The sequence below is a fragment of the Panthera leo genome, chromosome C1 (genome assembly GCF_018350215.1).
Source record: "Panthera leo isolate Ple1 chromosome C1, P.leo_Ple1_pat1.1, whole genome shotgun sequence".
Classification (NCBI taxonomy): Eukaryota; Metazoa; Chordata; class Mammalia; order Carnivora; family Felidae; genus Panthera; species Panthera leo.
The window spans coordinates 165,786,906-165,812,629 of NC_056686.1; the positions used below are offsets into that span (position 1 = coordinate 165,786,906).

Sequence of the window (25,724 nt, forward strand, 5' to 3'; positions counted from 1 at the left end):
GGAAAAGAGTCTATGATCTTAAATGGAAGCTAAAATGACAGTGAAAGAAAAAAAGAGTTCTGCTACAGCAGGGGAGAAGAAGGTTTTTAGGTAACGAGGAACAGAAGAAAGAGATTTCTACCTTTTACGATAACCTTGGTACTACAGCTTGTGCTGCCAGCAGGATTCTGAGCCTCACAAATGAAATCCCCACCGTCCTCAGTACTGAGATTGTTCATCTGTATGACAGCCACTGAGTCAATGAAAGTCATTCTGTATTTATCACTGGCTTGGAGTTCATGTTCATTTCTGTACCACACAACTCTGATTTCTGGGGATCCGGTTATCTTGCATTCAAGTCGTGCCGAGTCACCTGCTTTCACTATCTTGGATGCGTCTAATTTCTTTACAAACTTTGGTGGTTCTAGAGAGTGAAAGAAAGAGGAGATTATGGGAAAATCGATATAAATAACAAAAGCCACATTAGGTAATATGTAGGAAAGAGGAAAAGACGAACAATGCCCGGCATAATACAGTGCACTGTTAGAGAGAGGTGTACTTTCTTGATTGGGAAGATGCATTGTACAGAAAGGAGCCAGAGGTCAGACACATAAAACAATCAAACTTGCACACCTGTCACAAGCAACATTGTAGTACAAGAGTCGCTACCAACATCATTGGTAACTTGGCAAGTATATTGTCCAGTCTTGGAAGCATCCACTGAATAGAGATTTAAGAAGGTAGTTGACCCTTCCAAGCCAATGAAGCATGTAGGTCCAGAGGCAAGTTCCACATCATCTTTAAACCACTTTATTTTAAATGGTGGTGTTCCTTTCAGTACTGCTTTAAATTCTACTGTAGAATCAGGTATCGCTTGTTGCCACTCAGGTTTCACTAGGAAGCTTGGTGGTTCTATAGATGTTAAGAGAAATATATTTAATTAGATCCCTTGTAAACTATTTTGACAGTCTTATAGACATATAAGAAAACATTTCTGAAAAGAGGTGATGACCGTATATTTCTTGAACTCAATAAATATGTAGCTAAAGAAACAGAATTATTAAGACTTTTAGCTATAAAGAATACAAGGTAAGCGTGGTACATTTAAAAAGCAGTCACAAAGAAGAATCAAGAAGAGGAAGAGAAGTTCTAACCTTTAACAGTTAAGATGCCACTGCACGCATCGTCTCCTGCTACGTTTGAGACCCTGCATGTGTAATTTGCAGTATCTTCTAATTCCAGATTATTGACTTCCAGTGACACAGTGTTTTCATGACAGACAAGTCTGTATTTTGCACTTGTAGATATTTCTTTTCCATCCTTAAACCACTGAGCACTAATAGGAAGTGAGCCAGAAACCTTGCACTCCATACGTATAGAAGAGCCCAGAACCTTATCCATTTTGGTTAATTTTTTGGTGAATGATGGAGGAATATTTTCATCTATCCAACGCAAACAGCAAAACACATCCATCAGTATGTTGCCATTTGTTTACAAAGGGTATTGAATAGTAGAAATAAGGAAGAGAAGCCAACTAGCGCCAAAATACAAACCTAGCACTCTCAGGTAGGCGTCACAGCTGCTGCTTCCAAAGTCGTTTTCCACCTTGAAAGTATACTGACCACTGTCTTGCTTCATTACCGACTGAATCCTAAAACTGGCCACGTTATTTTCAAAACTCATCGAAAAGTATCTACTGGGCACAATTTGTTTTCCATCTTTGAGCCACTTCACTTTGAGTTCTGGTGTTCCAGCCACAACACACTCCAGCGTGACTGGGTCTTTCTCAGTAACGTCAACGGATTTAGCTTTCTCTAGGATTTGAGCAGGTTCTGCAGTGAGAATTAAAAATGCAAATTAGTTGCATTGATAATTCTACGAGAACTAAGGCGTGCTTGTGAAATTGTCCCCACAGACTAAGTTCTCAAGAGAAAGGCTTACAAACCTTGCACTAAAAGGAAAGCATAACACCTCTCAATTCCTGACTCGTTCTTGGCTTGACACGTGTATCTTCCGCTGTGCCCATTGTCCACAGCCCGGATCTGAAGTGTGGCCACATTGTTCACAAATGAAATATGAACGTTATCATCTTCATTGAGAATGTGATCATCCTTTAGCCAGGTTATGGAGATGGGAGGAGCGCCCGCCACGGTACTCTGAAAGGTGGCAGAAGTTTTCAAAACAGTAGTGACATTCTCTATCTTCTTAGTGAACGATGGTGGTTCTGTGATGGAATCAGACAGTGCGAAAAGAAGAGGGATATTTGAACTTCTCCTCGTAATCATAAAATTAAAGAGCATTGCCAAATTTATGCATGGTAGCCTGCTTCTCGTGTGTATGACTGACCTTTGAGGGAGACTCTAGTACTGCAAGAGCAGCTGCCACCTTCATTGGATACGATGCACTGGTATTCACCAGTGTCTGAAGGGTCACATTTGGTGATATGGAGGTTAAACACAGATACTCTGCCACTCAGGGTGTACTTTTTGCTGCTTCGGATTTCCTTGTTATTCTTCAGCCACGTGACTTCAAATGGAGCGGTTCCCATCACTTCACATTCCAGCTCCACATCGCTGTCTTTCACTACTTCCACAGGCTTCAGCTCCCTGATAAAGGTGGGAGGTTCTAAGGATTCGAAAGGAAGACAGAGACTGGCTTACTCAAGGGAAGACCCAGGGCCTGGCCGGCAGCACAGCCCAAATGGAAAGGAGATCCGGTCACAAACCTTTCACTTTTAATTCAATGCTGCAGCTTGCCGTGCCTGCATCATTACGGGCTTCACAGACGTAAGTCCCGCTGTTTTCTACCCTGGCACCAGAAATTTGGAAAGTGGCTAAACCATCGATGAAGGAAATGCCATGTTTCTTAATGGCCGTTATTTCATTGCCGTCCAGATACCAAGCAACTCTGATTTCAGGAGTGCCTGTTATTTGGCATTCAAATGTTGTAGACTGTCCATTTCTCAGCACTAATACAGGGCTGGGCTTCTTAATGAATTGAGGAGGTTCTAAAGATGGGGAAAAGAGTGTGATGTTGAACATTTTTGTAAAACAAAGGCCAAAATCGCTTTCTTAAGCCTCTTCCCTCCCTCCAGGAAAAGCTAGACTAGCAAGAGAGGTGTATGCAGAGATCAGACCTTTCACAAAGAGAGTGGCTTTACTGGTTGCTGTGCCAACATCATTGCTTAGTTGACAAATGTAGGTCCCAGAGTCAGCAGCTTTGGCTGAAAAGAGCTCCAGAATGGTGGAGGTGTCATCCTTCCAGACTGAGCGAGCCGCTCCCGAGTGCAACTCTTTGTTATCTTTAAACCACTTTATTGTCATGGGTGCAGTACCACCCACAAGAGCCTTTAACTGAACCCTTGCATTGGGGTTGACATCTTGTGACTGTGGCTTTTCCATGAAGTAAGGGGGTTCTGGGATGAAAGAAAAAGGAGTAAAAAGAGAAAGGCAGGTTTATTTTGGAATGGAGCAATAAGGGTGAGAATTAAGAAATGAGAGAGCAAGAAGTTGTTGATAAGTGGAGATAAAAAATGCCAACCTTTGACTGTAAGATGGCCACTGCACTGGTTGTGTCCTGCCTTATTAGTGGCAGAACAAGTATATGTCCCACTGTCTGAACCTTCCAGCTGAGTGATTTCCAAGAAGGCAGTGTTGTCATGAAAAGAGAATTTGTATTTCTCACTAGCTGATATTTCTTGGTCGTCTTTGAACCATTGGATGCTTATGGGATGGGACCCAGCCACTATACACTCCAGGTCAATGAAAGACCCTTTAATGCTGTCCATTTTCTTCAGCTTTTTGGTGAATGAGGGAGGTATGATAAGATCTATGCGATGAAAAAGCAGAAAACAACAAGAAAAGTTAGGTCAACCCAGCAATCTGCATTTTCTCTGAGACTGTAAGATGTGGAGGAGCACAGGATACCCCGTTTCAATACCAACCTAATACATTAATGCTAGCTTTGCAGCTGCTTCTGCCAACATCATTCTGGACCTCAAAAGTGTATTCTCCACTATCTCTCTTTTCTGTAGAAATAATCTTCAGCACAGAGACTGTGTCACTGACGCTGATTTTGTATTTTTGGCCCAGGGTCAGCTCTTGGCCATCTTTAAACCATCTGGCTGTAATCTCCTTGGTCCCTGAAAATTTAACCTGCAAAGTGGCTGGGTCTCCTTGGGTGACATCTATAGACACAGCCTCCTCGGTGATTGTTGCAGGTTCTGTAGAAAACAAAGGGATAGGTGTGGGTTGTGAATCACTCTGCTAAAAGGCTTACATCTGCATTAGTTCCTAAAACCCATGGCAAACTTTCTGAACCGACCTTTAACTGAGAGCAATGCAGAACATCTTTGTATTCCTGCATCATTTTTGGCCTGACAGACATATTTCCCATCATGCTTGACTTCAATGCCACTGAGGTACAGACTAGCCACGTTGTTCTCAAAGGTCATTCTTATATTATTGTCTTCGGTGATTTCATCGTTGTCTTTTAACCAAGTCACCGTGATTGGCAAGGAGCCCTTCAGAGTGGCCTGGAAGGCAGCCGTGCCTCCTCGAAGGGAGCTGGTACTCTCAATCTTCTTTACAAAGGTTGGAGGTTCTAATAGAAGAATAATTCTCAATCAATGTCAGCTTTACACCAAAACTAGATTTTTTTTTCTAAAGAAGAGTTGATTCTGCAGAAGAGCCAGTGCATCATTTGAACTGACACTAACCTCTTAAAGTCACCCGGGCACTGCAGGTGCTGCTGCCCACCTCATTGGTCACCCGACACTGGTATTCACCAGCATCTGCAGCTACAAACTTGAGGATCTGCAGGCTAACCAGCCGGTCCTGAACCAAGGTTTTATACTTCCTACCACTTCGCAGCGTTGTGTTGTCTTTGAACCAAGTGATCTCAAAGGGAGGTGTGCCTGCCACCTCGGCGAGCAACATGACATCGTATTCCTTCAACACCTCAATTGGCTTAAATTCCTTGGTAAAGTAAGGTGACTCTACAGAAGAGGAATTATTTTGAGTTAGTGAGGGAGGAATCTATGCTATGGGCCACAACTTTGGTAAACCAAGGGGCAAGGTGGACACAAACCTTTGACTATTAAAATGCTACCACAGTGGTCACTGCCAGCCTCATTTTGAGCCTCACACATATATTCACCGCTGTCTTCGATGGCAACGTCTGTAAGTCTTAGGACCGCAGTGGACTCCACAAAAGACATTTTGTGTTTGCTGCTCTCCTTAATTTCTCTATCATTTGCAAACCATGTTATTTTAATTGGAGGGGTACCAGTTACTTTGCAGGCCAGCTGGGTGGCATCTCCCTTCTTTAACAACTGTGATGGCTCTAACTTTTCAACAAACATGGCCGGTTCTGTGGAAGGAAGGAAGTTATGAAGAAAAATGAGGAAGAGGAAAGAACCTAGAACGATGGTAGCACAAAGATGTCAAGAAAACAATGCAGACCTTTTACAAATAAGTTTGCACTGCACTCCACGCTTCCGGCGACGTTGCTGACTTTACAGGTATATGTGCCCGAATCGGAGGTTTTTACTGCATAGAGTTCCAGGGAACTTTCTAAAGCTTCTTTGGTAATATAGCAGCTCCCACCAGAAACAAGCTCTTTGTCACCCTTAAACCATCTGATTTTGAGAGGAGTGGACCCTTGGAAGGTGCTCTTCAGGCAGACTGCTGAGCCAGGCAGAACATCCTTTGATGCAGGTTTAATTACAAAACTGGGTGGTTCTAAAGAAGGGGCAGAAGAAAGAATTTCTAAGAGTTAAGAGGCATGATCTAAGGGAAGAAGTCTTAACTGGAACATCGTCTACATTAGAATGAAATGCAAAGTGTCCAGCCAACCTTGCACAATCAGGGCTCCGCTGCTGTCTTTGCTTCCCACGGAATTTGTGGCTCGACAGGTGAAATTGCCTGCATCGTTCATGTCTACTCTGCTGATCTCCAGAGAGGCCGTGCCTTCCACAAACGCTATTCTGTACTTGTCAGAAGAAGCTATTTCTCTACCATCCTTAAACCAGGACACCCTCATTGGGAGGGAGCCAGCGATTTTGCAGTCCAGCCTGCAGGTACTGCTAACAACGCTATCCATGTTGCGCAGGGGTTTGGTAAAAAATGGAGCGATGTCTCTATCTGTTCGTGGCACAAGAAGAAAAGAAAGATGAGCATGGAAAAGGGCTCGGTGGTTTCATTTTTGCTCATTTGTTGGGTTTCAAGGGAACTCGTGGCACAGGTTTCTGAAGATACTAACCTAATACAGTGAATGTTGTTTCACAGGAGCTGCTGCCCACTTCGTTGGAAATCTCAAATGTGTATTGGCCACTGTCATGCAGTTCAGCTGAATAAAATTTGAGTTGGGCCACATTGTTTTTAAAACTTATTCGATACTTTTTACTAGCAACCAAAGGTCTCCCATCTTTGTACCATTTGGGCTTGAGTTCTGGGGTGCCTGTGACCGTGTACTCCAGTGTGGCTGGGTCTCCTGCCGTCACCTGGATCAGTTCTGCTCTCTCAACGATTTTGGCAGGTTCTACAATGGTATTAAATGGTTAGCATGCCGAAAAGTGCATTAAGGTTTCGCTTTAAATGGAAATATTGATTCTAAGTAAAAATGTTCCTACACGAACCTTTAACTATTAATTCCCCAACAGATGTTTGGCTTCCGGCTTCATTTTCAGCCAGGCATGTGTATTTGCCACCCAAACTAATCTGAACATCAGGGATTATCAGGACCGCAACACCATTAGAAAAGCTCATTTTGATTTTTCCATCTTCTTTAATGATCTCCTGTCCTTTCATCCATGCAACAGAAATGGGTTCTGACCCTCTCACGGCAGCTTGTAAGGTAACAGTTTGACCTGCTAGTGCAGTAAAATCATCTACTTTCTTTACAAAGGTTGGTGGTTCTAGTTAAAGAAAGAGAACAGACAAAACTTATCAATTCCCAAGCACTTTCAACACCATATACATCTAAGTGTTTTAATCTAGATTACATTTATCTTGCCAATATTGCTATCCCATGGTGTTGGCCAATTAGAAGAATATATTGAAATTTAAGAAAAATGACAACTCCATCCAAGAGAAAGAAGCATAGAAGACACACGGTTACCAGCTGACAAAATGATTATAGGAGATTATTCCATAATCCACTTTTGTTATCTGAGATTAAATGTTTACAGTGATCTCAGAATAAAGACTGGATGAAGGTCACTGGCTTTGTCCCCAAGGTCCCAGGTTAAACCAAAGGTGAAACATATTTTCAAAGATTAGGAGAAGAGAAGGCACCAGCTTTCCTTCCATGGGTTAGGAAAGCTACCTTGACAATTTATTAAAGAGACATCATTATGTTTAAGCACTGACCTTTTAACAAATGTGTTGCAACGCAGCCACACTTCCCAACTTCATTAGCAACGACACATTCATAGTCACCCACGTCTGCACTATTGAAAGAAAATATCTCCAGGAACACAAGAGACTTCTGAGAAAACAACCTGTACTTTTTACTACTCCGAATTTGCTTCTTATCTTTGAACCAGCTAATTTCAAATGGTCCAGTGCCTGAGACTTCACACTGAAGAAGGGCATTCGTTCCTCTCACTATATCTGCAGGCTCAAGAGTTTTGATGAAAGAAGGAGGCTCTACAAAAGCACGAAAGCATCGTATAAGTAACGGGTTACCAGCAATTAAAAAGAAAATCTTGTCTCAGAAACACAAAGGACTCTGAGTAAACAAACCTTTGATAACTATTTCGGCACTGCAGCTGTCACTGCCAACATCATTCACCGCTTCACAAGAGTAATTGCCACTGTCTTCAACTTTCACATCCGTAATATCAAGCACAGCCTCAGAATTGACAAAAGACATTCGAATAGTGTTACTCTCATTAAGTTCTTTGTTATTTTTAAACCAAGTAACCTGGATCACAGGTGAGCCTTTCAGCTTGCAATGGAGGCGTGCTGATTCACCTGGGAGCATTAAATAAGAGGGATCCACCTTCTTCACAAAGGATGGTGGCTCTACAGGAAGTTAACAAAAAAGAAAAAGGAAAGAGATCTGAAGCATAAACTCCACAAAAGAAAAGTAGACATATTACAACCAAAAGACACAACACACATAAAATATCTCGATGAAAGTTCTGTAAAGGTTATGGTGCACTCAATAGCTCTCCCTGTTTCCATGATTATAAAACACTTTCCCAGGCTCTCAATTAAAAAACAAACAAACAAACAAACAAACAAACAAACACAAAACAAGCAAACTCAACTTACACAAAATACAATTTTATAAAAGAAGACAGTCAAGAGTCGCCTAGACACTCGACGTTCTTAGAAGAAATTTTAAGCAAGCTTTGTTAATGGCAGACAGCTTTAAAAGAACAAAGTGATTTCCAAAGAAGATTGAAAACATAAAATCAAACAATGCCAGGATTTCCCCAAACCAAAACAATTTCTTGGATGAAATTATTTTAATAATAAAATGTAGGGGCTGCATTGTTTGCCAAAGATTTTCTACAGCGGCATCCTTAAAGAGAAGGAAGCGAAAGATGATATTCACGCATTTCTTACCTCTGATAGTCACTGTGGCTGAAGAGGAGCTGCTCCCAGCCTCATTGGAAGCTGTACAGACATAGGTTCCTGAATCTTTTAGTTTGGCCAGAGGGATCTCAAGCGATGCTGTTTTATCTTCAAAATAGATCTTATAATCTTTCCCAGGGGGAAGTTTTTGCCCATCTTTGTTCCATGTTACTGTAACTTTTCTGTCTTCGTCTACTTGGCACTCAAGGCGGATCTTCTTATTGATAGCTGATTGCACAGGCTCCAATTCTTTAATGAAACGCGGCTTGTCGATTATGATTAACTCAGCTTGGCAGATGTCAGCTCCAAACTTGTTAGAAGCTTTACAAGAATAAACTCCTCTATCTTGAACTGTAAGATTTGAGAGTTCTAAAATGTGTTTGTTTTCTGCATCTGAAATCTTGCGGTTAGGGGAAGGTGATAGTGCAGCGCCGTCTTTCTGCCAAATGGTTTCAATCACGGGGGTCCCTAACACTGTGCAGAGGAACTTGGCTGTCTTACCCACAAAAGTTGTAATGGACTTAGGTCTGGAGTAAAAGCTTGGTGGATATGCCTCTGCAAAAGAAATTTTTTCAACGTTACATTTTGTCTCCATGGAAGCTCTTGTTGTAACTTAACATTCTAAGAAAGGGAGGAGATGAGTTCTATATTTAGATAGACATGAGACACTGTTTAAGATAGGATAATAAGATGAAAAGATCTGTCCAAGGAAAGGGATGAGTGAGTCCTTTATACAGGAGCGAGACAACACTTTATGTCTCTATTAAAGGAAAGAACAAATGTTGCTTTATCTAGCAGCAACATCAACTTAATACAGTTAAAAGATTTGTCCACTTTAGTAGTTGATTAGTTGTCTGAATTATTTGATAGGTAATTCAGCTGATACTTTAATTCTGTAAATTAGAAGACTGTGTAAGAAGATAAAGAAAATGCACTTGACTCTTCTGAAGAGTAGGGACATTCATTAAGTGATAAGAAGATCAAGTTAGTGTTGTGAAGTCTCTCTAACCTTCATGTCAACCAAGGAGTTAAGCAACTCCTTAAATGGCCCAACTTTGAATTCATCCCCTAAATCATTTCAAACTTGTAAAAATATTTACACCAGTAATTTCCCATTTTCATTCTGCACTTTGAAGGAAGCCTTTCCAATTAAGAAAAAAATCTCTTCCTTCTTTTGCTCTTGTTATTTGAAAGTTCAGGTATCAGTCCTGTTACTGAACTGGCCTAATTTGGGAGAAGAGGTTTTCAAAAGTGTCCTTAAGAATACTGCCATTAGTTGGTTGCATGGAGACTCTTTGATCACAGTGAAACCAATAGATGGGTTATCAGGGATCTGGGTTTCAGATTTTCTGATATGTAAAAGAGTTGCAGAGGTGAGGAAGCTACAGGGAACCCTGACTTTTCCAAGTCAAAGAGATGTGCTGTTTTTGCCTTTCCCCTTCATGCTTCTGTTGGAAAAGACCTGGGACTGTCCCTCCCAGATATTTAATGCATAGCTTCTCTCAAAAACACAGGTAATTGCTACCTAGACCCTAAGCCATAGGTTTTTTTTTGTTTTGTTTTGTTTTAATGTTCATTTGTTTATTTTAAGGAAGAGATAGAGAGCAAGCAGGGGAGAGGCAGAGAGAGAGGGAGAGAATCCCAAGCAGCTCCGTGCTGTCAGCACAGAGCCCAACATGGGGCTCGAGTTCATGAACCTTGAGATCATGACCTGAGCCAAAACCAAGAGTCAGATGCTTAACCAACTAAGCCACCCAGGCACTCCTCTAAGCCATAGTTTATAGTCATATTTTCCCTTGGAAGGAGAAAGCAAAAGAGAAAGACAGAGACAAAGAAAAGGAAAATGCTATACATTTTCTTTCTTTCTTCTTTAATCTTTCTTTTCTTTCTTTCTTTCTTTCTTTCTTTCTTTCTTTTTCTTTCACTAATGAGGGAATTCAAACACTCAATGAGCATTAACTACTCAAAAGTTATGCTGTTGGTCAATTAGGAAACTGAGAACAGAATATTTATATAGTTGCCCTTATTTTTAAATTAATAATAAAGCCTAGGGTGAGAATCCTAGTTTGTAGTCCTGTATTTTTATTAGGATTTAACTTTCATCTTATGATTTGGATTTTTTCAGTTTGTAATTCTGTTCTTAACTGGTTAACTGGTTCCAAATGATTAAATACATTGGGAATTTATTTTTTAGTGGCACCAAAGTGTCCTGAAATTTTTCATATTAAGTGCCACGCCAGGCCATGAGGAGTTATCCGAGGCATTTCCACAAAGCTAGTCATTTTTTAAAATAGAATGAACAAAACAACACCCTAAACCAAGCTTTCAGGTGCCACTGGTCACTTGATTCCTTGATGTTGTTTTCAAAATAATGTATTTTTATTTTTTCTTTAGTTGCTCTTAGAAATATGACTCTAAATCATGATTTCTTGTCCCCCTATAGACTCTGCAGTACCAAGCCACTGTATTATAACATGTCTATTGGTCTCTCCAGTTGGTAGGACATCCTGCACCTGTATAAAGAACAAAACAGGCAATGGTATGAAATGGGACAAGCACCTCGATGTATGTCATTTACCTGTCACAGTTAGGGTAGCCGTACAGCTGACACTGCCGTACTCGTTGGAAGCTTTGCAGGTGTATTCGCCACAGTCAACAACCTGGGTTCTCAGGATTTCCAGGATGGAGACGTAATTTGAAGATCGGATAGAACACTTGTCACTTTCATAAATTTCTCGGCCAGCTTTAAACCACTGGAAGCGTACATTGGGGGCAGTGTGGATCTCACAGGTGAATTTGGCCAGGTGGCCCAGAGCTACCTCCAGGGGCTCGATTCTTCTCCTGATCACTGGGGCGGCTGCAAAGGGAAGCAGAGTCCATTAGCATGCCTCCTTAACAGGAACACCAGTTTTCTTCTAACTTCTGTTGCTGTTAATGAAGGAAAACAGTTGAATTTGATGAGATGGATTGCAGCAGTTTAAGACAAGTGACTGGAACGTGAGAACAATCATTGAAGGTAAAAGAAGACAATAAGTAGCTTTTAACATCTTCAATCATTACTCTGCAGTGAATTGTGAAAAAAATGATTAAAAGGTGATGCTATGAGCTTACATGCATAACAACATGATGTACTCTAAATATACCATGCTGGCTAGGTACACTGTGAATAGCATTTCATAATGTGATATACTAAATACAGTGATGAAGTGAAAACAGCATCAAAAAAGAAGTAAAAATACGAAACACAAATGGACAATTAATCATGGTTATTTTGAGTTTAGGGATTAGACTGGCAATTTCAGAGGAGCTAGGTGTTCACTGACAGCTTTTATTGCATATTATTAAAGTATTCTGAAGTAAATATAAACTAAAAAAACCTGTTGGTATTATCAAACATATGAAAATACGTTTTATTTTAAAAATAAATAGCAACATGGAGATGATGATGTACTACCCTGTAAGGCAGTCAGGAAAAAGGAGAAGAATTAATAACCATGATTATGTCTGTGATGTCATTCTTACTCTACACAAATTGCATCCTGGCAGAGGCAGGTAAGTGAAAACTCAGTGATGAAAACTAAAACATTACGATTCAGTGATTGTTAGAGCGCGACCCACTTCATTCTTAAAAATCCAACCTCTTTTGACCACAGTGAGTTTTGCTGAAGTTGCTGTGTGTCCATGTTCATTCAAGGCCTCACAGGTATATGTTCCTTGATGTTCTTCTGTATTTACTTTGTCGATTACTAGCATGTATGTATTTTGATCTTGTAAACACTTGAACTTTTCATCTGAACGCACCAGTTTGCCCTCATAATACCAATTCACCTCTTTGGCATTTGTTATGGATGACGTGAGGTTGACAGGGTCACCTTCCTCCATAGTAGTGTCCACCAAGGGCGTGTGTATGACAGGACCATGTTCTTGGACTAAGCTACCCTCATCTTCCTGTACCTCTTCGATGCCAACCTCCCTGGTACCACTTCTGGGGGACTTTCCTTTTTCCTCTGATTGGTCTGGTGTCTCATCAGGGATAGCAACTGAAGCAACCTCATCAGGGACAGGTGTGGTATCTTCAACTTTGATCTGACTTTCCACATGGAAACAGCTGACCTCTTCCACAGAGACGAGATATTTAGATTCGACTTCGGGTTCTCTGATTGTTTCGACCTTCTGTGAAACTGAAAAAGGACCCATTTCTCCTTGCAAGCCTGTTTTGCCTCCTTTCTGGATTCTGGGATCCTCAGCTGTTAAGATGTTTATTTCCTCACATATAATAGAGCACAAAGCATCCTTAAGTTCCGTTCTCAAGTTAGCCATTTGAGGATCAATGCCTTCAATAGCAATGGTTAATTCTTCCGTTAGCGACTTCACCGAGGTAATAAGGTAGGTGCACATAATGCGTTTGGGCTCTTGGGTGAAGTTTATGGCCTTGATCTCCACCCTTTCAATGTTTCTTAACCATTCAGAGAAAAGACTCAGTTGCTCACTGGCCACTGCTGCTTGCAAAGCCCTGCGGATCTGAGTTTTGAGGTTTAATCGTTCTTCTTCTGGAATTCCAGAAAGCAAACTTTCCTTAGAAAGAGCGTCACTTACCTGCACCTCTTGCACACCATTTATCACCATGGGCTCTTTTTTACACTCACTGGTTTGGTTCAGGGGCGCTGCCAGGTTGTCAGAGTGCTCTTTGAGCAGTACCTGCTTTTCCTCACATGCTAGCGGAAACCTTAGGGACTTGCCTTCCTCAGTCCTGGCTGCAAAATCTTGCACTGCACTTTCCAGTTGATCTGTACTTTCCATCAAAATTTCACCTTCTGAGCATGTGTGTTCTGAAGGGATCTGGGGCTCACAGTTGACCTCAGAGATTGTGATGTCAAGACCCTTGAAACTTTCCATGCTGCCCTCAGCTAAGCTCTGACTCAGGATGAGAGCACTTTGTTCCTCCTGCTTTTGCAGAATCACTCTTTGCTCAGTATCCATTGCAGATACTGTCTTTTCTTTTGGTAAAAGTACTTCCTCAGCCACAGAGGTTGGATATGAATGGACTGGAGCTTCTTCGATTGAAGATTGTGGATAACTCCCTTCAGGTTCAGCTAATAACGTTTTCAGAGGCTCCACTGGTAATGAACTAATTTCCTCTATGGAGAGAGCACTTGGGAAGACTTTTTCAGTATCTGATAGGACCCCCTGTGACTCTTGCTCTTGAGGCACTAGAATATCTTCTTTGGGGAGGGTTTTCTGGGCCTGGACAATCTGCAGCTGTAAACTGGGAGACGGTTCCTTGATAGACTGAACATGAAGAGTCCCATTGATGGAAAGGAGTTCCCTGGTGCTGTCTGCATTAGGCATATTCTGCTCCAACGTGACTGTGGACTGCAGTTGTTCAGCCACTAAAGTAACTTGGCTACTCAGTTCTTTGGTTTTAATCACACGCTCATAAGAAAGCTGCTGGTTTTCTTCTGCAATTAAAGCAGCTTTCAAAACAGTATCCTTCACAAAAGCTGCAATTTCCTGCTCGGAGTCAAATGCCTCAATGGCAGGATCCTTTAACGACATCGGTGGAAAATCTTTAGTAGCCTCTGGCATGGGCTTTGCTTTACTGGGAGCATCAGTCACATCTGGGTCTTCCAGAAGCACGAGAAGCTCTGCAGCACAGGTGGACTCACCCCACCTATTCTCTGCTTTACAGACATAGAGGCCGCTATCTTCCCTCTGAGGGTCATTGACAATGAGCGTCCCGGAACCATCAGGATTATGAATGATGGTGTAATAAACACTGGTGTAAAGCTGTTTGTTTTCTTTGAACCACAAGACAGTGGGTGCAGGCTCTCCAAGTACTGTGTACTCAAAGATGGCAGGGAGCCCCTGAGCACAGTGAATTGGTTTGAACTCCTTAACAAAGTAAGGAGGACAGGGACCTTCAAACTTGTCCAGAATTTCTTCCACTGGTTCTGGTTCTGTCTCTTTGTGCCCCTCTCCTTTGGAACTTATTTTTAGATAGGCACTGCATACTGTCTGTCCGTATTCATTACTGGCAATGCATGTATACTCTCCCTCATCCTCAAATTTGGTGAACAGAATGATCAGACTATGATCATTGCCATCGAAAACAAATTTGTAGTCAGCAGAAGGGATTAACATCATTCCATTGAAGAACCACTGAATTTTAGGCTTGGGAATGCCAGTGACAGTAACAGACAGTTTAGCCACATCCCCTATGCTTATTTCAACATTTGACACTTCTTTGATGAAAACTGGAACATGGCCTTCCTTTTGGGAATCAAATTTCGTTGAATGAACTGGAGGTTCAGACAAAAGTTCAAGTGTTTCCTTTCTATTAGATAATTGAAGGCCAGAGCTATTGGTTTGGAATCCTTCTTCCTCAGCAGACAGAAGAAAACTAGAAAACTCTGTATGGGGAAAAATTATTATTATTTTATTATCAGCTTTACTTAACAACAACAAAAATATAGAAGTCAAAGAATTATGTACCAGCTGATGGCCTTCTTCTGCTTTATTCCTGGAATCGCTAGCGTATCTTGAGATTTACCAAAAAGCACATTCCTAATTTTTTAACCTTAGCTCATTATATCATATTATATAATTATAGATACTGTACTAATGCAACTTTCAATCCACATCACTTGGGTTAGAGTTTACAAATTTTAAAGCTGTTTTATGAGTTCCTCTTTGTGATATAAGGTTTGAAAACCTGCTGCCTCTATATTTATAATAAAAGAATCCAGGATTATTTAAATCAATTTCTAAAACGATCCAGGATAGTTATTTACATTTAAGAATTTTCTTGAGTTCAGAATGATATCTATCTTCAAATTGAAGACCAATGATTTCCAAAATAAAACATCTATGTTTCAGTTACTGCTTATAAACTGAAGCTACTCTTAAAAATAAGAGGCTACAGAAAATACTTAATTTGAATTTGTAAGAGAACCACCTCTTTCAGTTACTAGAAATTCAGGCCTTCTTTTGCCGTGTAAATGGCCATATTATTTTAACAAAGCTTTTATAACAAGGCTTTTGTTGTCAAGAAAATGGGAGAAGGAGAAATGAAAGAAAACAACTCCAACATTAAAAACTGGATTGTACTTTATTGTGTGAGAAATACCTACACACCATTATGGAACAGAAAAACAAAAAAGTGAACAACGGATATTCTTTAAACAGGATCATGGATGACAGGATGAAGGGCTTAATTTGATAACAAGGAATTCAGCTTTTCATTAAATCTGTTAGGAATGTAGAACAGCTCTGTTGTTAATTGTTTCATTACCTTCCTCCAAAGAAGTATTATTATTTTATTAATTCACTCCCTTTGCATCACATGGAATAGCCAGGCCTTAATTCCTTTCTGTTCTGGTGTGGAAGCATTAGAAGTCACGACTCTAGTGTCTGTTGGCTTTAAATGTACTGGCAAACATTATCTACAGCATGTACACTACATACTTGGTTATTTATTTTTTCAATTAGTAAGCCAGAAAACCATTGACTAATTTCATACACTAATGGTCACCACTTAACTTTACATTTAATTTGTAACGTATAACTCATGTCCACTTTCCCTTCGCTTGAACTCCCAAAATACCTGGAAAGGGAATGAGTGTGAATATAGTTAAATTACCCCAATTCACTAATATGTTGAAATATTTTCAGTTGTTTTCCCTTACTTCTAATATGGTGTTTTGACCATAAAAAATACAATAAATAAAATTCAAATGTGCTCAAACATGAAAGGTATAGTTAAAAATACATGTAGTAGTAGCAGCTAATAACTATGTCTAAACTCTAGTATACATAATACAATGAATTCTTTATCCAGCATCAGGGAAATTAATATTTCAGGCATTTAAGTTATATGCCATTGACTCAGAAAAAAATTCTATTTAATTATCTACAACAATAAGTAAGACAAGACTTATTTTTCTTTATTCAGTCATTGTTATTATTCTGAATATCCTCAAGTTCAATGCATTTGAGACTAAAAATTGTAATGAGCAAAATCAAATTCTTCCTGTCAATTTGATAAAATGTTCTTTCCTTTCCTTTCTTTTCCTTTCCTTTCCTTTCCTTCCCTTTCCCTTTCCTTGTCCTTTTCCCTTTCCTTCCTTCTTTCCTGAAACAGGTTTTGAACTGCCCCACCACTGTACCAGCTATTGTCATGTTTCTCATGACCTGAATTTCTAATTTATTGAAACATCCATTTTGTAACTAGGAGTAGAATAAATCCCTAAGTCCCTAAAGGGATTGATGATGTGATATATTACATTATACCCATACTTATTACCACAGATATCGTGTGCTCACTGGTTGAAACAGAAATTATTGTTGCACAATAGTATATCTGGATGAGTTATGGTGACTCAAAACAGGTAAAACAAATGTTTTTTTTGGGGGGGGATAAGTAGGGGAGGGATATAAAGCCTGAATATATGAATTCTTATGAATATTAAATTTAAATGAAGTGTTAAATTTTTTAGAATTAAAAGCAATATGTTTAATATGATCATGGTACATAAAAGTTGCTCACTGCAGGGACAAATACAGCTGTTAGGTAACAGTGAGTAATTTAGAATTAGACGGAGGAAAGATTCACAACTTCAGTATTATATTCTGTTGTTTTTCTCATCATTTGTTGCAAAACTAAAATTTATCCTAAACTATATTAAGAAAAGTTAACCATTGGAACAACACAGAATCACAGAGTTGAACAATCACCTCTGAGGTCTTTTGGTCCAACTTCTCATTTTCAGTTAAGAAAACTGAATTCTTTAGTATTTATTACATCTTACCATAAGAAGATTCAGGTTCACAGTGATAACATAGACACATTTTTAAGGATTCTGTGAATTTATTAGAATTATAATTTTGAAAACAAATTCACTTTAGGAACATATATACATCTTAAATTTGCATACTTATGAATTTCCAGTTTTAAAAATGAAATTCAGTAAAAATGACAGGAAAGCTGAATATCTTATTTGTATATAATCTGAAATACAAGTTACCATATTGCTCACTACTAAAAATGTCCCCCCTTCTTTTTTCTAATTTTAAAGACTCTGAAATTGGTTTATGGTTTAAAATCTGTGTATAAATGTAATATAGTAGTTCCCGCCCCTGCCCCCACCCCCCTCACTCCAGGCCAATATCGAATGCTGTATTTCACACTTGATGCCATTTTAAAAATTGAGAAAATAGGGTATTCCCAAAAGTGGAAAGATTTTTCTTTGCATATTTTGCAAATGTCTAGATGAACTCCACCCAAAAAAGAAAGCACCATTGGTCCCTGAAAAACCAGCAAGAATTAAAATATTTAAGAAGGGGGACATTAATACTGAAAATATTTGTAAAAGAGCCAAACAAATATATTAAGATCGCAAGGTAAAACAGATTATAGAGTTAGTCATCAACTGGGTGAAGCTGGTTTCTGTTGTTTATTCTAAGTCCAAGTCACTATGCATGGATTTGGATGCAAAGAGGTTATAATTTCAAAACTGACTTACACTCAGAGCAGAGAGGAAATTTACCTTACCGATTTGTCCGCGTGGTCATGTGACACGGTCTTCCATCTTACGTTTTACTTTACTTAAATAGCTTATCTGCTAAAAGAGAATGCATTCTACTGAAACTCTTTTGTGGAGGAGGAACGAGGGTAAAGCAGCAGTACAAACAGTTAGGTGGCCACAGAGATATTTAATTGCGTTTGATGATTCACAACAGAGTTGACACAGTGATGGTTCCACAGCTTAGATGACAGACTATTTACATGTATTACAAACACAAGATTTCTCCAGAGAGAAACTGTTTTCCCAGGCATTTTCCACGTATTGAATTCAAATCGAGTAGACCTATTTGGAAATTTATTGGATCGATCTAATTTGGGAAATCTGGAGCACTCGAATCGATTCACTACTCACTGAGGCACCGAAACATTGCACAGGAAACTAAGTTAGGGTGAGGGCCGCACAGCTCTCCGCCATTCCTGACTTGTTTGTAGCCACACACCTGTACTCACCTTCATCATCTTTTACTAAGCTTGTTATGAATAGGTTGTGGAACCCTATGCCACTTTCCTCAGCGCTGAACCTTGTACCTTGCACCAATCTCCCATCTTTGTACCAGTAAACCGTGGGTCTTGGAGAGCCACGAACTAAACACTGGAAATAAGCTGCAGTACCTACAGGTGCATAACAGTCAGAAATACCTTTGATAAATCTGGGAGGCCCTTCCACCACCTGAAATTCAAAAAAGCTGTCTGAATATTTGCTCTTTAGGACTAATTCTTCCTTCATACTGCTTAAAGTCACTTTACTTTTCTTTGTCGTCATAGCAAACATTTCAGAATCTCCCATGGTGAGGAATCCCCGGCAGATAGCCTCTCCTACTCGATTGATAGCTCTGCACCTATATGTTGCACTGTCAGACGGACAGACATTTCGAATTTTAAGGGTGTGACTTCCCTTCTCCTCACTGATCACATATTTGATGTTATCTGGCTCGATACACATATATTCTTTATACCATTTAACTTCGGGACTAGGGATGCCTATGACTGAACATTTGAACACAGCGTCTGAATTTTCTGGAATTTTAAAATCACAAATAGGCATTATAAAGCGAGGAGGCATTTCAAATACTTCTAAATCAATTTTTAAATCTTTGTCTTCTTCTTCCCTTGAAGCCATACTTGGATCTGCTAAATTCAAAGGTAGAACATCCAGACTCACAATCATGCTTTTATGATCAGGAGTAAATTCAGGAACTGTGACTATTTTCACTTGCTTCTCAAATTCCTTAACATCCTTTTCACTTAATTCAACTTCCAGGACAATTTCTTGAGGAGAAGGTGTTCTGGACGATGTAGTGTTTTCCAAATCAAACTCCATGACATGCTGATGTGTTACTGGAGGTGGGAGAGCCACTGCTGTTTCTCTTTGGGGTACTATGTCTACACTGGCAAAGCTCTTTGCTTCCCCTATGATGTTTACTGCATGGCACATGTACTCTCCTGCCTCTCCTTTTTGAATGTTAGAAATTTCCAAAGAACACACATTACCCACCCTTTCTATTTTGATTCTTTCATCTGGCTCGAGCAAAGATTTATTTCGATACCATTTCACACCAGGAACTGGAATGCCCTCAACTTCAACAATGAAGCCTAATGTTGTGTTCTCATATATCTTCCTTTTGGTCAGAGGCTCAATAAAAGATGGGGGCATTTCATTGTCTTTTGGTTCAATGGCTTCATTGGGTGTGCCAAATGAATCAGAACGCCATAGTTCATAAGATGAACTTCTCTCTTCTGTAGGTGTATGGAATTGTTCATTTGGTGTACTGTCCTCCCTTTCTGTTTTTGATGAGTATCTTTTAAAGTTTCCAGTGGGGTTTGGTCCTCCAGTAGGAATAGAATATTTTTCAACCGTTTCTCCTCCTAAAGGTGTAGAATATCTCTCTAGTGTCTCTCCTGGGGGTGTAGAATATCTCTCTAATGCCTCTCCTGGGGGTGTGGAATATCTCTCTAGTGTCTCCCCTGGGGGTGTGGAATATCTCTCTAGTGTCTCCCCTGGGGGTGTGGAATATCTCTCTGCTACCTCGCCTTCGGAAGGTGTTGAGTACCTTTCGGCAGCTTCCTCTAAAAGTGTGGTTCTTGCAATAGTCTCACCTCCTGAATTTGTTGAGGATTGTTTAGTTGTATCTGAAGGAGTAAAATATAAATCAGGAGACTTTGGAGTTTCAAAATGTTCAACAGAGGATGGTGGGGTATAAAACTGATCTAACTCAGGGATCTCTTCACTGCTTGTACTTCCCACATCAATCGAAATATCAGATTCAGGAGAAAATGGGCGACCTAATGTTTCCTGTTGTTGGTTGTAATATTCATACACAGTGCTGAAAGTTACTTCTTCAACCTCCATTGATGTGATTGATTCGCTCTGAACATGCTTTGCCTTGCATGTGGTGTCTTTCATTTCAGGAACTTGGTGCTTTCCAGCAGCAAGTAAGTATTGTGTTAGGGAGGTCTCAGGGTCCATTACTTCTGCTGTATGTGCTTCATCCAATTTAGGTAGATTTTCAGAGAAACAAGTTTCTGTCTTTCCTTCTTCAGTAGCGGAGAAACAAGTTTCATTCTGAACTTGAACTTCTTCATAGCATTTTTCTTTTCCAAAGGCATCACTTTTTTCACTAGTTTGTTCATTTGGATTCTGCTGTTCCTCAGTCATCAAGAATGGAAAGCTCAAGGAGACTTTTCTGTGGCATGTGGCTGCCTCATGATCATCACCACCTTCGTGGTCTCCCAAAATTCCAGTGACATATCCCTGTGTCCCTCCACCCTGCTTTTGAAATGGGGCCAACTCTGGTTCCAAAGTATGCTCTTCTTCCACTTCATGAACCTCTAAAAGCTTTTCCTCACTTGCTGCTTTTTTCAAATGTGAAATGAAACTTCTATCTCCATTTTCTAGAGAACTTTTTTTCTCAGAAATATCCATTTCTCCAACATCAGCAGATGAGGTTTGAAGTGGGGTCCATGATTCACTGTGGGTTTCTTCAGAAAATGATTTAAGAGAAATATCAGTATGTGAAATTTCTAAATTGTGTTCCTGTGTATGTTTTTCCAAATAAAAGGTATTTTCATCCAAATGACTTTTCTCCATCACAGTCCTATTTGAAAACCCCTGACTGGAAGAAATTTCTGGATTGGTGAATATGTTATCTTGCACACTTTTAGAGGTATTTTGTGTTTCGGATTGCAATGTTTCAGTGCCAGCAATTTCTTCTTGGTAAGGTGTTTCCTGCTGCCTAGTTTCTTGCCCTTGAAACTCCTTTGCTGGATCTCCTATATGAGAATACATTTGTTTTAGATCAAATACAATGTTCTCAGCACCAGCTATTTCAGAAGCAGGACGTTGGATTTTAAAGTATGCTTCTGGTTGACTGCCATCTAATGCTTGGAATTTTACATTTGCATTTTCTATTTGAGAGTGGAATTGCTTTAAGTCAAATGTAATAGGTACTTCATGTTCAGTCCTTTCAGAAATTGTAGACTGATCTAGAAGACCTGTTTCTTTTGGTTGTTCCCTCTCTTGTACTTCAAATTCCTTAAGAGTTTGAGAAGAAAGCAGCTTTAAATTCATCACAACGTCAGAGGAATCTGGTTCAGTGTTTGGAGACATTGTCTCTGCCTGACTTAGGTTACTTGATCTTGAGTCTCTTGGCGTCAATGGAAAATCCCTGTCACCAAGCTTCCTTTGAGGAGGATTGACAAATTTCCTGGTAAGTCTTTTTTCTAGAACCCCTTTTTCTACACGTTGTAACTTTTCAAATGCAATGATTCTATGCTTCACTTTTTTTCCTGGGTAATACCTCTCTTCAACCAGGGGTTCTTCATACACAATGACAGATGGATCTTTTGTATCATAACTATCAGAAGTTCTCTCAGAGTAGATATTTGGTAAATAGTCACGTAGGGCATATTCTTGCACATCTTCCCTTTCTGCTTCAAGTTTTCCAAAATCATTTTTTACCTCTTTTCTAATTTTTTTAACTTCACTGATATCCTCGACAAATGGATAAACAGTACCCTCTACTTGGTATCGCTTTGATTTTTCACTTATATGTCCCTCTTTCCCCTCACCCTGATATTGTACGAGTTTGGCTCTGACAGGCTTGTCAATTTTTGTGGCTCTAGAAGCAACCTGCATAAATCTAGGTAGTTTTTCTCTGGAATATGTGCAATGAACCTGGGCTTTCTGGTCTATCTGTTCAGTTGTCTCAAAGCTTTGAAAACATTCCCTTACAGAATGTTCTTTTATATTGGATTGGGGAGTAAAAGGACCAGGTGGGTAATCATAAAAATGCGCCCTTACAGATTCTCCCTGAATTTGTTGATTTTTGGAATATTTTGCATAAATTCCACCAATATTTCCTAATCGACTATATTCCCTGTGAGTGTCAGGTTCCACTGTCAGATCTGAAACACTCTCAGCTGTTCCTGAATTGTTTTCAGCAACACACTTATATTTTCCAGAATCTTGAGAATTGAGGTCATTAATATATAATCTGTGGCTAAAATGAACTTCTTCAAACTGAAACTTGTGGTTCTGCTTTAACATGACTCCATTTTGAAACCATGTTACAACTGGCTTAGGCTCACCAGATAACAAACATTCAAGTATTATGGAACCCCCCTCTCCACATCTGATATGCTTCGGCATTCCCTGTAACATTTTTGGTGGCTCGTTAGTAATATCAGATGAAAATATAAATTTGTGTTTTGGTGACCGAGAAGCTTCATCTTGAGGTCTTGCTTTAGCTCCCAGCTCCTCGGGGTGAAACGGTTCTCTGGACTCTTTATCCTGTTCTGGGGTGGGAGTAGCTGCTGTTATCTGAATTTCTACAGGGAAGGAAAGCAATTCTACATCTGCAGAGGGAAGACGTGGGGGGTTAGCGTGTAACATATGGAGATTTGTTTGGCCCTTTTGTCTCAAAGATGGATGAATGCCTTTTGTTTGGTCAAACACCAATGCCAGCTCCTCTTCCTCATCCGTGTACTCATGAAACACAGGGACTCTATGTGCTTCGACACCGTGTCCTTGTTTTGCTTTCACTTTAAGTGTGCCAGTTGTTTTTACTGTTCCATATTGGTTAAACAGCACACAGGTAACAGAACCTTCGTTTTGAGGAAGAACAGAAGAGAAAGTTAATATTGAATAGTTTTCCGAGGTCTGAGAGATATAGCCTCGGTTCCGGGGGATTGGTATATCATTGCTGTACCACGTCACGATGGGTGGAGGATATCCTTGAAAGTGACACACAAATTTACAACTGTCCCCTTCATAAACTTCTTGAGATTCAATTTCTTGAAGAAATGAAGGTGGGCAACGTTGTGGATGCTTTTGGAAAGGACTTTCATAAAATCGTGCGTTTTCTTCTTCTTGTTCAGGTTTGAATTCATCAACTTTTGTGGAAATAGAGTGCTGTAATTCTCTCAAATCATCCTTTCTTATTCTCACACTATCTCGTTCTTCATTTTCTTCAATATTTATAACTGGACCAACAGATTCACTGGCATGTGGCATAATAACTTGGGGCACCTTTTCAGGAGTCTCATAGATTTCCTCGTTCTTATTTACAACAGTGATATATCTAGATGACTCTCCAATTTCAGTTTTGGTCATAATTTCTTCAAGTGGTTTTCTTGCTCGGGTCTCCTCACTTACTAGAATCTGACCATATAAATGGTCTTTCTGTAGATTTTCTCTTAGAAATGCCTCTTGGCTCATTCTTATTTCAGTCTGGAGAATTTCTTCATCAACAGTAGTTTGAAAGCTTGTGGGAGGTTCTCCAGATGCTACATTTTGATCCATTTGATTAGAAAGGACATGTGGATTTGGGACAATACCCTCGCTTGAAGGATCTACCTTGTCCCTACCTTCGGCTAGATCAGATACAGACCTGCTTTCCATCTCCTCTCTAGAGAGCAGAGTGTCTTTATCGCTAGCTTCACTTCTCAGAGTTCTCGAGCTGATTTCCGATGACATTTCTGAAAGAGATAATTTCTTTTTCTCCGTTAAGATTTTTCTAGCCTCCCGTAAACGTTGCAACTTCGTTTTGGTCTCCTCATCTAGGAAGCTTTCACCTACATTAAGCCATTCCCTTAGGTCAGGTTTACTTTCTAAATATTCTTCATCACACAGAAAGTCAGTTTTCTTGCCCGGACTTACTGTCTTAAAGTGTATAGTTCGCATCAATCCCATTTGTTCTACATCTTGTTTTTTGTTAAAGGGAGAGCCTGTAAACCTCAGGCCTACCTTTATCCTGTCTTCTCTCCTTTCAGCTAAAGCCTCCATATTCTCATGTGTCTGTTCTGCCCTTTTCAGAAATTCTAAACATTTCTCATCTTGCCCTTTTTGCATAACAAGCAATGATGCCGTTGATTCAGCGGACCCTTCACTATTAACTGCCAATAATCTATAACTTCCAGAATCTCTGTGCTGGACACTTTTAACCTCTAAGCTGGAAGAGTGATGATGTAAATCACTCTCAGTTTTTATAACCCGTCGAAGACCTGTTGGGATAGGTCGGTTGTTATGAAACCAAGTCATTTCTGGAGTTGGCCAGGCAATTAATTTACACATGAAAACAACGGGTTCGCCCTCTAAAACATATTGAAATGTAAGTTTTTGGGTAAAAGAAGGCTTGAAATACTCGGGCCAGGAGCTTGTAGATGATATTCTACTTGCATATCGTTTAGCAGCCATGGAGCTGTGGTCGAAGTCTTCAGAATCTGAAAAGGCGTCGCGTGCATCTCTTTCTGAATGTTCAGATTCTCCCTCAGAGGACGATTCTGAAAGAAAAATTAAATTATAAAGCATTTTACTATTTTCCATAGTATTTGAAAAAGTTGAAAATAAATGAAATTGCAAAATAGGAAATAAAATAAAATGCATGCTACAGATTCTCACAAATCCATAAAAAAAATTCACTCACCATATTTGTTCGAATAAACGCAACACCATGCTCTGTTTAAAAGATTCTGACACGAAAATCGTTCGTTGTCTGGTCTTTTCTTCAAACTGTTGAAATTTCTTCTTGAACAAGCAAAAATGCATTTCAAAATAACATGTTCCTGTGCATGTTTGTTTTGAGAGCGGGAAATCTTTGTTCTTTTGGTGGCTAAGAGGAAAATCTTACCTGACTTGCAGAGAGTGGAATAAACGCCCTTTCTGATCCTTTTGATTGTTGGATTAAATTATTATCTTTTTGAGCATTAACTATTTAAAAAAAAATCTGCAAGAACTTTAACCATAAGTAATTAGCTAAAATAAAATGAGAAGGCGTTTATTCGAACTAATACAGCCATAAAGTCACAACGTTACGCAGAGAAAAGCAGGCAATAATGATCACGTAAGGCAGCTATCTGCAAGCCAGTGTAAGAGACAGATCAATGTTAAAATGATGTATGTGCATGAAGTGTAAACCAGAATGAGAATGTAACATTTTCACACATCCTAAATGAAGTAGCATTTCAATCATCATAATTCATTCATGACATTGCATTCTGAGACTGACAGCTAGGTGATTGCCTATTGTTCAATTTAACTTGCTGCGATTTTGAAAACAAATTCCACTAATTGATTTCAT

The 25,724-nt window shown here is 39.6% G+C and overlaps 1 protein-coding gene across 1 annotated transcript in view; it reads right to left on the reverse strand.

Annotated features, from left to right (window-relative positions):
- Positions 1-25,724, reverse strand: part of TTN (titin) — a 277,455-nt gene that overhangs the window by 197,389 nt on the left and 54,342 nt on the right. Inside the window, 22 exon segments of the mRNA XM_042949268.1 lie at positions 122-403; positions 613-891; positions 1,134-1,421; positions 1,533-1,811; positions 1,925-2,203; positions 2,326-2,604; positions 2,705-2,986; positions 3,116-3,394; positions 3,520-3,807; positions 3,923-4,201; positions 4,303-4,581; positions 4,697-4,975; positions 5,068-5,349; positions 5,442-5,720; positions 5,835-6,122; positions 6,241-6,519; positions 6,617-6,895; positions 7,350-7,628; positions 7,725-8,006; positions 8,556-9,119; positions 11,143-11,421; positions 12,203-14,974. Coding sequence (XP_042805202.1) covers positions 122-403; positions 613-891; positions 1,134-1,421; positions 1,533-1,811; positions 1,925-2,203; positions 2,326-2,604; positions 2,705-2,986; positions 3,116-3,394; positions 3,520-3,807; positions 3,923-4,201; positions 4,303-4,581; positions 4,697-4,975; positions 5,068-5,349; positions 5,442-5,720; positions 5,835-6,122; positions 6,241-6,519; positions 6,617-6,895; positions 7,350-7,628; positions 7,725-8,006; positions 8,556-9,119; positions 11,143-11,421; positions 12,203-14,974 — 8,955 coding nt within the window.